Source organism: Staurois parvus, unplaced genomic scaffold, assembly GCF_062004578.1.
Source record: "Staurois parvus isolate SC_StPar_1 unplaced genomic scaffold, SC_StPar_1.0 ptg001490l, whole genome shotgun sequence".
In the NCBI taxonomy this organism is placed as follows: domain Eukaryota; kingdom Metazoa; phylum Chordata; class Amphibia; order Anura; family Ranidae; genus Staurois; species Staurois parvus.
In genome coordinates, this window is record NW_028319286.1 from 1,468,775 (window position 1) to 1,485,000 (window position 16,226).

Consider the following 16,226-nt stretch of genomic DNA (forward strand, 5'->3'; position numbering starts at 1 on the left):
CAATCTAAGGTCCCTAACCCTCAAGGGGCGTACAGTCTAAGGTCCCTAACCCTCAAGGGGCGTCCAATCTAAGGTCCTTAACCCTCAAGGGCCGTACAATCTAAGGTCCCTAACAATCAAGGGGAGTACAATCTAAGGTCCTTAACCCTCAAGGGCCGTACAATCTAAGGTCCCTAACCCTCAAGGGGCGTTCAATCCAAGGTCCCTAACTCCCATTCATACATACACATATTAGGGCCAATTTAGACAGGATCCAATTCACCTACCAGCATGTCTTTAGAGTGTGGGAGGAAACCAGAGTACCTAGAGGAAACCCACACAGGCACAGGGAGAACATGCAAACCATTTAGTCACTGTGCTGCCCATTGGGAATAAAAATCGTTCATGTTGATTTAGAACGTTCAGATCTGCTTTAGCCCCCGTTTTATGGGCTGTGCCATATTCGGTCTCTATAGCAAATAAAAAAAGAAAAAAGCAATCAATGCGGATACTGAACTAATTGTATAATCGTACATAGATTGCGGTCTGCAAAGGGAGAGTCGGTGGAGGAGTTTGGACGGGTTACATCCATTTTCCTGTCCATGCGTTTCTAAAGACTTTCTCTCCCTGCAACGTTTTACAGACCGCTTCCAGCAAGGATTGCAAAGGATCACGCAGGCAGTTTATTAGCATTGCCACATGGAGTTTCTGTTTTCCACAAGGACGGAACATGTTGAAACTGATGACATGGGGGTCTAAAGTACAGTTCTGTTTAAGTGATCTTCCTAGAAACAAGTTTGTTATTGTCATTCTTGATTCTGAAAATATTTTTGAGAAAATAAAATGATAAAGCTGAGTTCCAGGAAAAGGGTAAATTATGAAATGAAACACAAATGAGGGAGCTGTTTTACCTGTCCAAGGATTTGTATTTCTGTCCATCCAGTTTTAAAATATACACCGCTCTGCCACACAGCACATCCCTGTCTGGCAGGGAAGGAGACCTGATTTAATCTGTGATGCAGCTCAGTAATACGCACAGGTCTTTTCCCTCCCCTAGCCTGTGACGGGACAGTGAAAAGAGAAGCTGCAGACTGATGGGCTCATCCTTCTGTCACACTGTTCTCTCCTCCTATCAGTATGTTCATTGTTAACACATAAGCACTGCAGCACACCAGATTGGCTCCTTGTCTTGCACTTTCCACTCTCAGTCTGATGTCTGCACAGGCCGATGCGAATATTTAGGTACATAGACTGCTTGCATTAAGTTTATATAGATAAAAAAAAATATACATGCAGTGTGTGTGTATAATGGATAGATAGATTTGCATTAACCTTGGTCTTTTCTCTTTTATATGTACATGGAGTTCAGCCCAATGCAATCTTCATATAAACAGGTTTGTTTTAGTCACCATTGCTGTTGGAAGTTTTTATTGAAATGTATACGTGTCCAAGAAGCCCCGCATTCACTATATCCGGTCTCCCCGGACCCTGCATTCACTATATCCGCTCTCCCCGGACCCTGCATTCACTATATCCGCTCTCCCCGGACCCTGCATTCACTATATCCGCTCTCCCCGGACCCTGCATTCACTATATCTGGTCTCCCTGGACCCTGCATTCACTATATCCGCTCTCCCCGGACCCTGCATTCACTATATCCGCTCTCCCCGGACCCTGCATTCACTATATCCGCTCTCCCCGGATTCTGCATTCACTATATCCGCTCTCCCCGGACCCCGCATTCACTATATCCGCTCTCCCCGGACCCCGCATTCACTATATCCGCTCTCCCCGGGCCCCGCATTCACTAGATCCGCTCTCCCCGGACCCCGCATTCACTAGATCCGCTCTCCCCGGACCCCGCATTCACTATATCCGCTCTCCCCGGACCCCGCATTCACTATATCCGCTCTCCCCGGACCCCGCATTCACTATATCCGCTCTCCCCGGATTCTGCATTCACTATATCCGCTCTCCCCGGATTCTGCATTCACTATATCCGCTCTCCCCGGACCCCGCATTCACTATATCCGCTCTCCCCGGGCCCCGCATTCACTATATCCGCTCTCCCCGGGCCCCGCATTCACTATATCCGCTCTCCCCGGACCACGCATTCACTATATCCGCTCTTCCCGGACCCCGCATTCACTATATCCGCTCTCCCCGGGCCCCGCATTCACTATATCCGCTCTCCCCGGGCCCCGCATTCACTATATCCGCTCTCCCCGGGCCCCGCATTCACTATATCCGGACTCCCCGGACCCCGCATTCACTATATCCGGACTCCCCGGACCCCGCATTCACTATATCCGCTCTCCCCGGACCCGGCATTCATTATATCCGCTCTCCCCGGAACCCGCATTCACTATATCCGCTCTCCCCGGAACCCGCATTCACTATATCCGGTCTCTCTGGACCCCGCATTCACTATATTTGCTGTCCCCGGACCCTGCATTCACTATATTTGCTCTCCATGGATCCTGCATTCACTATAAGCCGTCTCCCAGGACCCTGCATTCACTATATCCGCTCTCCCCGCACTCACTATAAATGTGTTATTTTTGCATAACCCATTTTTCTCTATAAAAATGACTTTGCGGTTGAAAATGTGTGAAATCTCTGGGTGGCTGCGTGTTGATACGGAGTTCCGAGTTGGAGGATTCCGGTTTTTCGATTGTAATCCTGGTGATGTTCTACTTGTTCAGGTATGTTGCCCGAGGCCAAGTAAGTTTCCTCGTGACTCTTGCAGCATGTGATTCCTCCGCTTGGGGTTTTCCTGGAAACTTTGACACTCACCAAAGAAGGGAAACGTCAGGTAAGGGTGGACCTTTTTTCGTTCAATTAACTCGCATTGAGAGAAATACGTAGGCAGATGTTGCCATCCTCCTCCCAAAAATTTCCATTTGCCTGACTTTATTACTTTCTGATCATGAACAAGTGTGTGTCCAGTGAAGTCAGAACTTCCAGATAAGTGAGGCAGGCCATACATGGTTCGAATTCCGAACGATTTTACGTCTGAAAATCGAAACAACGTTCGTTCTGTAATCCGATGGTGCCACCAATGATTTAAAAAAATCAGTCGTTTTTCACAAATTTTCCAGCATGCCCAATAAACGAAATGGGGAGGAACCATGAAAATCAGCCATAGTGCAGAGCGAAAAAAGGCCGATTATTCTTAGGTCCGATTTTCATATGAAAATCGTTCGGAATTTGAACCATGTAGGGCCTGCATAAGGCTGGCCATCCACTATAAAATTTTCTTTCAGTTTTCTGCCCAATTTCCTTTAGATTTACCTTCAACTATGTAGTGCAAGGGCCGGCCTACTTGAATACAACTGAAAGTGTTGTTTAGGTTGGAACTCATGGTTTTTGGTAAATCTAAAGCAAAATTCTCAAATAAATTGTGTAATGCAGGCTTTGAAATTTCCACTCGCCTGCTTGCCAATGGTGAGTGGAAGTTATGGTGGGTGGCGAGTGTGTCCCCCACCGCCGTCTTGCTGAGCAGGCTCGGAGCTCAGGCCGGATCTGTCATTGACACTGGGAGCCGTCAGACTGCGCAGTGAAAGCAAAAGAAGGAGTGTGTGCTGTGCTCTCTGCCTCCCCCTAGAGTGCAGTACCCGGCTCTGTGAGTGAACAACGAAGAACTGTTTTCTGTCCAATTTCTTTTAGATTTACCTTCAACTATGTAGTGCAAGGGCCCGCCTACTTGAATACAACTGCAAGTGTTGTTTAGGTTTGATCTCATCTTATATGGTTTTTGGTAAATCTAAAGCAAAATTCTCTGCAGGAAATGTGTTTTTTTTTTTTTTTCAAAAAGGTGAACTTGTCCTTTATACCCCAACTTTGAAATCGCGCGACTTACAGTGAAGTCGAACGATTTCAAAGTCAGATGACACGCCGATTTGAGGTGCGATTTGCAAGACATGTGACACAGAGGTCTATCCAAATCGCACAGAACTTAGTACATGCGCTACTTTAGAAATCGGGGTGGTTCCGGCCTAGTCGGGAACCGCACTGATATGACCGCTGTAATTCCGGACAATTGGGTGCGATTTGGATGCGATTTTGCAAGTCGCATGCCAAGTTGCACCTAGTGTGACCAGAATCTTAAACATGTGTACTATTATTATTATTATACAGGATTTATATATTATTATTATACAGGATTTATATTATTATTATACAGGATTTATATATTATTATTATTATACGGGATTTATATTATTATTATACAGGATTTATATATTATTATACAGGATTTATATATTATTATTATTATACAGGATTTATATATTATTATTATACAGGATTTATATATTATTATTATTATACAGGATTTATATATTATTATACAGGATTTATATATTATTATTATTATACAGGATTTATATATTATTATACAGGATTTATGGCGCCAACAGTTTGCTCAGCGCTTTACAATATAAAGGGAGACAATACAGCAACAATACAGTTCAATACAAGAAGGTTAGAAGGGCCCTGATCCTGGGAGCTTACAATCTAAGAGGGAGGGGCCAGTGGTACAAAAGGTAATAACTGTGGGAGATGGACTGGTAGGAGGAATATTATTATACAGGATTTATATCGCGCCAACAGTTTGCTCAGCACTTTACAATATAACGGGAGACAATACAGCAACAATACAAGAGAGATAGGAGGGCCCTGATCCTGGGAGCTTACAATCTAAGAGTGTACAAATAAAAAGGCAAAAATTGGCTCTGGCAGTTAAAAGGGTTAAACTGACATTTCAGTTGGCCTTCAAATATGCTCATATTTAGATTATATACAGGGACATCCCTAGGGTTGGTGTCACCCGGTGCGATAACACTTGGTGACACCCTCTCCTACAATCCCCGCAGGATGGATGAGTCCAATCCATTATGCTCCCCAATCCGCAGATCCATTCTGCGGGGATCGTCGGCATGCAGCCTATACGGGGTGACACCGGACCCGCTCCACAAAAAGGTAAGTTGTAAAACAAGCCGACGATTCCGGCAGGATGGATCAGATCTGTGGATTGGGGAGCATAATGGACCGGTGACACTGGAAGCCCGCTCCACGAAAAGGTAAGTTGTAAAACAAGCCAACGATCCCGGCAGGATGGATCGGCTCTACAGATTGGGGAGCGTAATGGATCGGACTCCAATCTACTATGCTCCACAATCCGCAGATCCGATCCATCCTGCAGGAATCGTCAGCTTGCTTTACAACTTACCTTTTCGTGGAGCTGGTCTGGTGTCACTTGGTGCGGTGCGCACCCCCCCGCCTAGGGACGCCCCTGATTATATATACAATATTTTAATTGAAAAGAAAAAAAAGGAATGCCATTGTGTGATCTGCTGTGACCTCACCCAACCTTCCCCATAGACCGCATTCTTACATGTCACATCTGTGACCTTTACGTCACACATCTTTTGTAATTGTTTATTTTTCGGGGAAATATCTCTCAGAATACATCTGAGCACATGCTTGAGCTATTTTGTAAATACGTTCTTCATCATGCTGGTTGTGTGACCTCCTAGTAATAGGAATTTATATTTGAAGAATGCCACGGGGCTGTAGAACATCTTGGAAATCCTAAGAGGGCTTAAAAAAACAATAAAAATATCACATGTTTGCCAGAAGCGGCTGCCTTTGGCCCACGTGAGTAAGTAATAATTCTTCCATCTGAATCAGCAGTATTAATATTTGGAGTCCTTAATAAGCAGAACAGATGATATTATTGCATGCGAATGGAACGACAAGCATTTCTTCCTTTTTTTTTTACCTAAAACTGTGAATTGTTACGTGGTTGCTCACAGCGGTTACGTGCGTCAGATGGGTGGTGATGGTGATATATATACTACTTCATCTACTTATCTCCTATTAGGAGATAAGTAGATGAAGTAGTTGTGTTATTACGTTATATTTGGTGATTTCAACATTGCTCATTTCCTGCTTTTTCTTTAATAAGAATATACAAATTGTCGATTGGAGATGTCTTTCTTGGACGCCCTTACAGCGGATGAGTGAAAGCGAAAGAATTTAGAGCAAGTGAGTATATGATCTATCATTTCTTCCTGCAGTTGTCTGGGGGAATTCTTTGGACATTACTGACTGGCACAAGGGCTAGTTGTGTTCTCTGAAAGTGAACAGTCAACCAGAAGGAAATAATAATCAGATTTGTTAACATAAACATGTCGCAAAGCGGGGAAATGCAAACTAGGGATGAAAACAATGCAGAAGTTACCTTCCATCAACACAAAGGCAATTAAGAGATACAGGTCGCTAAAGCTAGGCTAAAAGAAAAAAAAAAAAAAATGAGGGGGAGAGAGAGGGGAGGGGGGGGAGAGAGAGGGGGGGGGGGAGAGAGAGGGGGGGGAGGGAGGGAGGGAGAGGGCGAGAGAGAGGGAGAGAAAGAAAGGGAGAGAAATAGAGAGAGAGAGAGAGAGAGAAGAAAGAAAAAAAGAAAAAAAAAACATCCATGTAGCTCAACCAAATAAAAAAAAAAAAAAAAAAACAATAACTGAATAAATAAATGAATTGAAAACGGTTCCATTTGCTCCTTCCTGATCCCAGAACTAACAAGCCATCAGTAGCAGAACCTTTAAGTTCTATATGTTGTATGGTGGGGCCTCCGTGGATCGAACTTCTTTTTCCAGCACATCCCACAGATGTTTGATTGGGTTGAAATCTGGAGAATTTCGAGGCCGAGTCAAACTTGTGTTTCTCAAACCATTCTGGAATTCATCAGACCTGACCACCTTCTTCCATTGCTGCAGTGTCCATTCTGATGCTCCCGTGCCCATTGTAGACTCTTTTTAACCACCTCCCGTTTGACCCATGTACATAAATGGCTGGATGGGAGTGGTGCAGGTGCGGGTGACCATTTATAAACGGCCTCCACATTCACTGCCTGTGCGCGATACCAGGGAACATGCGGCATCGCGATCGGCACCAGAACACCGATCGCTGTACGGGACCTCTGTGCACATTTTTTTTTACTGTTTTCCTTCAATTTAAATAGGAACATGTACATTTTTGATGCGTTTTACCGCATCCCAGTAGAGTTCTGTGCAGGAAAACTGCAGTCTGTTCTACTTTTTTTTCTGCGTCCGGAACGCACTGGAACTGCCAGCACTGATGTGAACTACGGCACTGACCACCATATGACCTACTTTCTGTGCATTCTGGATACAGAAAAAAAAGCAACTAAAATGCATGTAGTGTGACCCGGCCTTTAAACACTGAACATGAGCCACACAGGCAGCAACTGCAAATTTACCACAAGCCAACAGAGGATTCAGATTTTTTTATTTTTTTTCTTTAGTAGGAAAGTCACCATAAAAATATCTCTGGAGAGGAGATCCCCTGATCACCAAAAAAAAAAAAACAACAAAAAAACCTTTCGATGAAACAGACATTCACTACCGTCAATGTGTACAGACCGCACACGCAGAGGAATGATCCCTTTTGGATTTTGAGCTGATATTTAACAGACAAAAAAAATTAAAAAAATAATCAGTGAGCGATCGCACTGCTGCTTAAGACATCCAGTCTCTCCAGTTGCATTGTGGGAAAAATAAAAGACTGCTCTGGGCCACCCTTACCGTGGGGGAGAGTGCTTCCCTTACTTTAAATAAATTACCAATTTAGAAAAAGAAAAAAAAGAAGAAGAAGAGGTGCCATTTTGTGTGTTAAATTCATAATTACCAAATAATAATTAATAAATGAATTACCAATTTTGAAAAAAAGAGGCGCGCCATTTTGTGTGTTAAATTCATAATTACTAAATAATAATAAATGAATTACCAATAAAAAAAAAAAAGAGGCACGCCATTTTGTGTGTTAAATTTGTAATTACCAAATAATAATTAATAAATGAATTAACAATAAAAAAGAGGCGTGCTATTTTGTGTGTTAAATTAATAATTACCAAATAATAATTAATTGCCAATTTTTTTTAAAAAAAGGAGGTGCGCCATTTTATGTGTTAAATTCATAATTACCAAATAATTAATAAATTAGTTACCATAAAAAAAAAAAAAAAAAGAAAAAAAAAAAAAAAGGAGGCGCGCAATTTTGTGTGTTAAATTCATACGCTGCTAAATCGCTACCGCGTCGAGACGCAAAGCATTCTCACGCGTGACGAGATAGTTCGCATAACAGCAGGAGCACTTCAACAGAACCAGCAGAGTTCTAAAACCGCTCCAAACTAGGTATGCAGACAGCTGCTGTTAGCAGAACCGTCCTCTAAACCCCAAATGGCAATGATGGGGAGGGCGAGGAGTGTGCCTAATGTGAAGGCAGAGAGACCTCAGGGCAGCTCCTTGTGGCACTGGGAGCGATTTTCTACCCCTTGTTTTTAAAATTTAAGAACTATGCCAACTGCCACTGCTGACAATGGAAGTTGCTTGGCCGCCTTTGCCAATTCTTTGGTTTTAATACTTTTGGTGTTGCGGAGCTGGAAAAGTATATACAGTAAGTCAGGCTCTTCCACTTAATTGGTCCAAGCATTTTAATCGGCAGCCCCTGTAAGATCAATAATCACCATCGCTTTCTTAAACAGTGCCTCATACTCAAACCGACTTCCTCCACTCCCTGAATACTGTTGCCGATTGGTCAAAACGGTGACATTTCTATGTATCCTACGCATGACAGCTGCAACGTCACAAATTGCCGCATTCGTTGGGGAGCATCGCCCTCTAGGAGTAGCCGGCAGTACTGCGAGGTAGCGGCATTACAGGGGGTGTGGGGTGTAAGGGGAGTGTCCACATCGCCACGTGTTTTAAGTTGCCCACAGGGCAGAGACGTTCACAGAGGAATTGAAAGATAAATAGAATTCTATGCAGGGTATCTATACAGAGGAGTCGGTTGGCAGGTACGGGATATATACATTCCAGTCTGTTGTAGTAACAGCTCCACAGAATAGTCTCCGTGCGCAGCTCGCCATCACACCCTATGTGATGTCCTTCTGTCTTGGGGGACGGTGAATATTTCTTACTACACACTTTACCATCCACTCCACGCCTTCATTCAAGCCCCTCCTGGAGATGGGGGGGGGAGAGAGCGGGGGGAGAGAGAGAGGAGAGAGGGGGAGAGAGAGAGGAGAGAGGGAGAGAGAGAGGGGAGGGGGAGGGGGAGGAGGGAGAGAGAGAGGGGGGAGGGGGGGAGAGGGGAGAGAGAGAGGGGGGAGGGAGAGAGAGAGGGGGGGAGGGGGGAGAGAGAGGGGGGAGGGGGGAGAGAGAGAGAGAGAGAGAGAGGGGAGAGGGGGAGAGAGAGGGGAGAGGGGGAGAGAGAGGGGAGAGGGGGAGAGAGAGGGGAGAGGGGGAGAGAGAGGGGAGAGGGGGAGAGAGAGAGGGGGAGGGATAAAGAGAGAGAGAGGAGGAAAGGGAGAGAGAAAGACAAACATCAATACACAACTCACCAAAGCCTACTAAAAAATCTTAAAATGATAATACAGCTCAACTCTAGATTTTTCAGTCAATTTAAACATCCATTACCTAACAATAAATAGATACACACACTGCATGTTGAAATGCGTTATTACAAAATATATGAAAAATAATTTTTAAAAATAAATTTCAAATATACTGTATGTCTTTAAAAATACAAATCTACATTTTTGGAATGTCTCCTGCAGACCTGTCGGAATATCTGCTTGCCGTACGGGATGTATGAAACGTACGGGGTGTACAGGATGTACGGGACGTACGGGGTGTACAGGACGTACGGGGTGTACGGGATGTATGAAACGTACGGAGTGTACGGGATGTACGGGACGTACGGGGTGTACGGGACGTACGGGGTGTACGGGACGTACGGGGTGTACGGGACGTACGGGGTGTACGGGACGTACGGGGTGTACGGGACGTACGGGGTGTACGGGACGTACGGGGTGTACGGGACGTACGGGGTGTACGGGACGTACGGGGTGTACGGGACGTACGGGGTGTACGGGACGTACGGGACGTACGGGGTGTACGGGACGTACAGGATGTACGGGACGTACGGGGTGTATGGGATGTACGGGGTGTATAGGATGTACGGGGTGTATAGGATGTACGGGATGTACGAGCAAGCAGATACTGACAAGAAGCGTCAATGAACTACCACGGCGCACCACACCACAGCACCGTGGTAGTTCATTGAAAACTACAAGCCCACAGACGCTAAGGCTGCCGGGACTCACAGTTCATTCATTCACCGAAGCCGTGAATGAATGACGTGGATATGTGGGCGGAGCCTTGCACAGCCGCGCTTTTTTCAAATTTGACAGATAGTACGGGTAGACTTCTCCCCATATCTGTCAGGAGGTTGGTCGTGGCTGCAGCTATGGGAACATGTTACATGTGGTGAACTTATCTATTAACACGTGCGATTCGCTGCAGCGTGATTTCTAAAGTAGTTCTTGCATGACTTTTTCTGCAGTTTATTGCGATTTCCCATCCATAGAAAATAATGTAAATCGCAATGCAAATTGCAAGAAATTGGTGAAAATCTTAACAAGTCGCAATAAAGTCTTCAGAAATTGCGTGATTTTAAATCGCAGTGTGTGTGACCGGTGACTAAGGCCACACTCACACCTGCGAATGGGTCCAACGCCGATTACTTGCTGGAACCCCAGCCAGGGTTCTCAGTTATTAGCTAGGAGGCTGCCAGCTCCCTTTGCTAATAGCAGCTTCTCACTTTTGGGAGTGGACCTGTTTAGCGATCTCTCCGGTGATCCCTGCTGAGCAAGCGGATAACAGCTCTGTGTCTGCTCCGCTGCTGCAGAGCAGACACAAAGCTGCTTGCTCTCCTCAATGGGCAGTCGGATGAAAACGGACCACCTATCCGTTTTCATCCAACGGACGGAAGTGGAACTGGATCCCCATCTGTCCTTTTTAGTGGGTCGGATCAGTTGTCTGTTTACACCCGCTGATCGGAGGTTCTGATCAGGTCCACCTGAAAAATGGGCAGGCGGACCCCATCGCAACATCCGTGTGAAAGAGCCCTTAACCCCTTGGCGCCGGTGCCTCCAGGCCCATTAAGGGTTTCAGAAGCGGGAGGCGGGGTTTAGAGTCACATGACTGCTGTGACACGACGTCACGGAGGTCACATGATCAGGAAAGGTCCTGATCGAAAGAGGAGATTGGGACCTTTCCGTGAGTACCGGACATGTGTGCTGGGAGCATGCAGGGTGCGCGCTCTCAGCACGTCTTTTTTTTTTTTAATGGAATGCAAATGTGCGGCAGCTCGGCGTCTAAGCCCAGACCCTGGGAGGCCGCACATTTGCGTTCAGCCGGCTCCAAGAGATTAATCACCTGCGTGTGATCGGCCCCGGATGCAGGCCGTCTATGACTGGGGCTGATTACTTGCAGATGACCACTTCCTGAGTGGTCCGTGATTAGCTGTGGGAGCCGGCAACCTCCCATTGCTGTCACTAGGGCTGCCTCCTGCAGCTAATTACCAGGAGCCCCTCTGCTGGGGTTTTCGCATGTAATCAGTGTTGGGCCCATTCACATGTGTGTGGCCTAGATCAAAGTCGGACTATAGCAAACGTCAATTCTTACCCGGAAAGGGCAGAGCATGCCTGGGTGAGACAGTCCCTTTTTCCAATCTTGTTGATACAGTCACTAAAGGCAGTTTTGATATCTGGAATGGACAGGCAACCCTAGAAAGAAACCAAACATAATACGTTAAAGCAAAATCCATACCAACAAGCCCCTGGTATTACCCATGCTAAGAGGAAGGAAGGAGTGGGGGGGGGGGGGGGCGCGTCTTCCAACAAAGACAAGCTTTCAGCCTCTCTTAGAGTTGTGCAGGCTGCAGCGGGGCTGGATGGTGCACCTGTGCCTGCAGTCCCCACCAAACTGCCGCAACCTCACGTACCCGGGCTAAATGCCCAAAGTGCATGAGGCCTTAGAGAGTCCCCGTCACCAGGCTATTCACTTCAACAAGAATGCACTTCATCCTCAATATTTACCTGGTCCCTTGTGTAGACATCCAAAAAGGAGACTGCTGCTGGGTGCCGCCATGGGTGCCGTCAAGTGACACTCTATAGCAGGGGTGTCAAACTGGCGGCCCTCCAGCTGTTGCCAAACTACAAGTCCCATCATGCCTCTGCCTTTAGAAGTCAGTCGTGCTTGTAACTGTCAATCTTGCAATGCCTTATGGGACTTGTAGTTTGGCAACAGCTGGAGGGCCACCAGTTTGACACCCATGCTCTGCAGCATTCAACTTTCCTCCTCCCCCAGCAACTGCATAAAGGTTATGTAGGAAGGGGAGGGGCGAAGGAGCTTGGCCAGCATAAACAGTAAAGAGACACTCCCTGAAAAACGAGAGCTATGATGTACAAGAGGGGGCTGTGATAAACAACTGAATCAACAACACGTTGCAAGTGAATACAAAATTATTTATGGAAAGCAAAAAGAAAAAAAAAAAAAGTTTCAGGGAACAAACCACATGTACATTCCCTGAAAACTGTCACTCTTGCATTTGCCCCGTTTTTCCCAAAAATATGATTCTCTCAAAAAGAAAGCTGTTCATATTTACAAAAATGTATTTTATTTATTTCAGGTACTTATATAGCACCATCAATTTTACGCAGTGCTTTACATATATATTGTACATTCACATCAGTCCCTGACCCTCGAGGGGCGTACAATCTAAGGCCCCCGACCCTCGAGGGGCGTACAATCTAAGGCCCCCGACCCTCGAGGGGCGTACAATCTAAGGCCCCCGACCCTCGAGGGGCGTACAATCTAAGGCCCCCGACCCTCGAGGGGCGTACAATCTAAGGCCCCCGACCCTCGAGGGGCGTACAATCTAAGGCCCCCGACCCTCGAGGGGCGTACAATCTAAGGCCCCCGACCCTCGAGGGGCGTACAATCTAAGGTCCCTAACCCTCGAGGGGCGTACAATCTAAGGTCCCTAACCCTCAAGGGGAGTACAATCTAAGGTCCCTAACCTTCAAGGGGCGTACAATCTAAGGTCCCTAACCCTCAAGGGGCGTACAATCTAAGGTCCCTAACCCTCAAGGGGCGTACAATCTAAGGTCCCTAACTCACATTCATATATACACATACTAGGGACAATTTAGACAGGAGCCGATTAACCTACCAGCATGTCTTTGGAGTGTGGAAGGAATCCAGAGTACCTGGAGGAAACCCACATAGGCACAGGGAGAACATGCAAACTCCAGGCAGGTGGTGCCGTGGTTGGGATTCGAACCAATGACTCTAGTACTGCTAGGCGGAAGTGCCAACCATTTAGTCACTGCGCTGCCCCCAAAATGATCCTTTGTATGAAACTCTCCGCAACCAAAGGACTGGATACAAGTCTGATCTATGGCTCCTCTCTGACTAGTGAAGGGTGGATCCCAATACCACGGCCAAAACAAACATCTGTATTATAGAAGACACTTGGTATACAATGTCTAGACGATATGGAAAGCACCCGAAACAAAACCCAATGACAGTTTAGCATTGATCAATGTCTCATGATAGCGACAGTGCTGTTTGTGACGCAAACGGCCATAAAGCGAGTCACAGGGTGTCAGGCCGCGTCACTATATACACTGTGCATCAACAAAGGACATAGTTCAATGTAAATGTCAAATGAGGGGACTGCGACACTCCTTGGAAATCCCCATCAATGGTTGTACAGACATCTGGTGAAAGACAAACACTACATATAGGATCTGTTTTCTCTGATGTTTTCGGTTGCTCGAGTTTACTTCTATTTTTTTGGGATACATAAGTGTATTAACCACTTGCCTACCGGGCGCTTATACCCCCTTCCTGCCCACCGGGCGCTTCTACCCCCTTCCTGCCCACCGGGCGCTTCTACCCCCTTCCTGCCCACCGGGCGCTTCTACCCCCTTCCTGCCCACCGGGCGCTTCTACCCCCTTCCTGCTTTTTTTTTGGACAATAAGAGAAATGACAGCTTTGCAGCTCAGTATTGGCATCGAATGCTGATTTCTGTGGTTTGACATTTGCTACAACTCCACAGACTCAGTCTCCCTCTGCAGACTGAAGCATGCCACTACAACTAGCATTCCCAGCAAAAGGAAAATAAAATATAGCAAAAAAACCCAAAAACATGTAGCAATACGATTCCTGCACCAGCCATGTTCTAATTTAACATTATTAAAAATGTATTCTCTTTTTCAATTTGCAGCTGTTGGAATTTTCTGTAACACTCAATGCAATATGATAACCTTGAGGCATTCTGTACACAGTTGGTGTACAGAACACCCCCCACCCTCCTTAGAAATGGAGATTGGGCTCAATCCAGATTTCCAGAAATCTGCTCTAAGATACAAGCCAAATTTTACGCATCCTGGACACTGATAGAAGTCACATGACTGCTCTAACTACAAACTACATGGAAATGCAATTATTTTAGTAAATAACAACTAAATACCTTTTCTCATCAGCAGTTAGAGCAGTCATGTGACTTCTATCTAAAGGTATTTAGTTGTTGATATTTACTAAAATAATTGCATTTCCATGTAGTTTGTACTGTGTGAGACCAGATATAGTGAATGCAGGGTCCGGGGAGACCAGATATAGTGAATGCAGGGTCCGGGGAGACCAGATATAGTGAGTGCGGGAAGACCGGATATAGTGAATGCAAGGTCCGGGGAGAGCGGATATAGTGAGTGCAGGGAGAGCGGACATAGTGAGTGCAGGGAGAGCGGACATAGTGAGTGCAGGGAGAGCGGACATAGTGAGTGCAGGGAGAGCGGACATAGTGAGTGCAGGGAGAGCGGACATAGTGAGTGCAGGGAGAGCGGACATAGTGAGTGCAGGGAGAGCGGACATAGTGAGTGCAGGGAGAGCGGACATAGTGAGTGCAGGGAGAGCGGACATAGTGAGTGCAGGGAGAGCGGACATAGTGAGTGCAGGGAGAGCGGACATAGTGAGTGCAGGGAGAGCGGACATAGTGAGTGCAGGGAGAGCGGACATAGTGAGTGCGGGGTGCGAGGAGAGCGGATATAGTGAGTGTGGGGAGAGCGGACACAGGGAATGCGGGGTGCGGGGAGAGCGGACATAGTGAGTGCGGGGAGAGCGGACATAGTGAATGCGGGGTGCGGGGAGAGCGGATATAGTGAGTGTGGGGAGAGCGGACACAGGGAATGCGGGGTGCGGGGAGAGCGGATATAGTGAGTGTGGGGAGAGCGGACACAGGGAATGCGGGGTGAGCGGATATAGTGAGTGTGGGGAGAGCGGACACAGGGAATGCGGGGTGCGGGGAGAGCGGATATAGTGAGTGCGGGGAGAGCGGACATAGTGAATGCGGGGTGCGGGGAGTGCGGATATAGTGAGTGCGGGGAGAGCGGACACAGGGAATGCGGGGTCCTGGGAGACCAGACAGTGAATGCGGGGTCCGGGGTTTAGTAACACTTCAATATTTATCCAATTCCCTCTTGATAATAAAATGTCCACATTATGCAGAATTCACCTTTCATTTTTCTGGCTTTCTGTAGCATTTACAGTTTGTTTTTACTGCATGTTGGTAGGCTGTCAGCTTAATTAGAGCAGCACATTTTCAGGACAGCGGTGGACAGGTTGAAATAACCACATTTAACTCCAGTTCTTGGCAGCGCATGCAAATTACTGGAAGATTGGGCAAGAATAGGGGCAGGTGGGGGAAGTTGGAGGAGCTGTAACTCAGGGAAAGCCCAGGACACAATCCTTTAGCTTCCATTTTTGGCTTAGAGGCTCATAGGAAGGTACACATGATCCATTTTATAGGGCGTCAACAGACCAAGGGAGACCACACCTGAACCACTGTGGGGTCAGCTGAATTATCAAAGAAATGGGGTAAGGGGTGGGATTATATTCCAAGAGGTTATCTACACTTGTCATGCCTGTTGAAAATTTGCGTCCGTTTTTGCTGGAATTTCCACTTCAAATTCTTAAAGCGGAACTAAACTTCACTTTCCTTTATTGGTCTAGGTCTCTTGACATCTGCTGCTGGGCGCTGGCCTTCGGCCATCTTCATTGGTTGGCGCACAGTCGCTCCAGCACAGTCATCCCTGGCACACAAGCATTGTGCTGGAATGCAAACGGAGCTGCGCTTGTGCAGTAAAAGACAATTGCGAGCAAATAGGTAGGTAGGTTTAGGTGGATTTCCTTCATAACTTTATTAATTCTTTTATTCCAGAAAAAACATTGCATGTCTCTTCTGCAACAAAGAGCCTGTCGGTTTTTGACTCCTGGACTGTAGTTCTGCTTTAAGACCCCATTCTCCATTTACC

General features: G+C 46.5%; 1 protein-coding gene across 1 annotated transcript in view; it reads right to left on the reverse strand.

Annotated features, from left to right (window-relative positions):
• Positions 1 to 7,273: 7,273 nt before the first annotated feature.
• The window catches only part of ARFRP1 (ARF related protein 1), a 22,011-nt gene continuing 13,058 nt past the window's right edge, over positions 7,274 to 16,226 (reverse strand). Inside the window, exons 4-6 of the mRNA XM_089662576.1 lie at position 16,226; positions 11,532 to 11,632; positions 7,274 to 9,023 (exon numbers count right to left, since the gene is read on the reverse strand). The exon at position 16,226 is cut by the window's right edge and continues 70 nt beyond it. Coding sequence (XP_089518702.1) covers positions 8,936 to 9,023; positions 11,532 to 11,632; position 16,226 — 190 coding nt within the window. The 3' untranslated portion in view covers positions 7,274 to 8,935. The remainder of the gene's footprint in view (positions 9,024 to 11,531; positions 11,633 to 16,225) is intronic.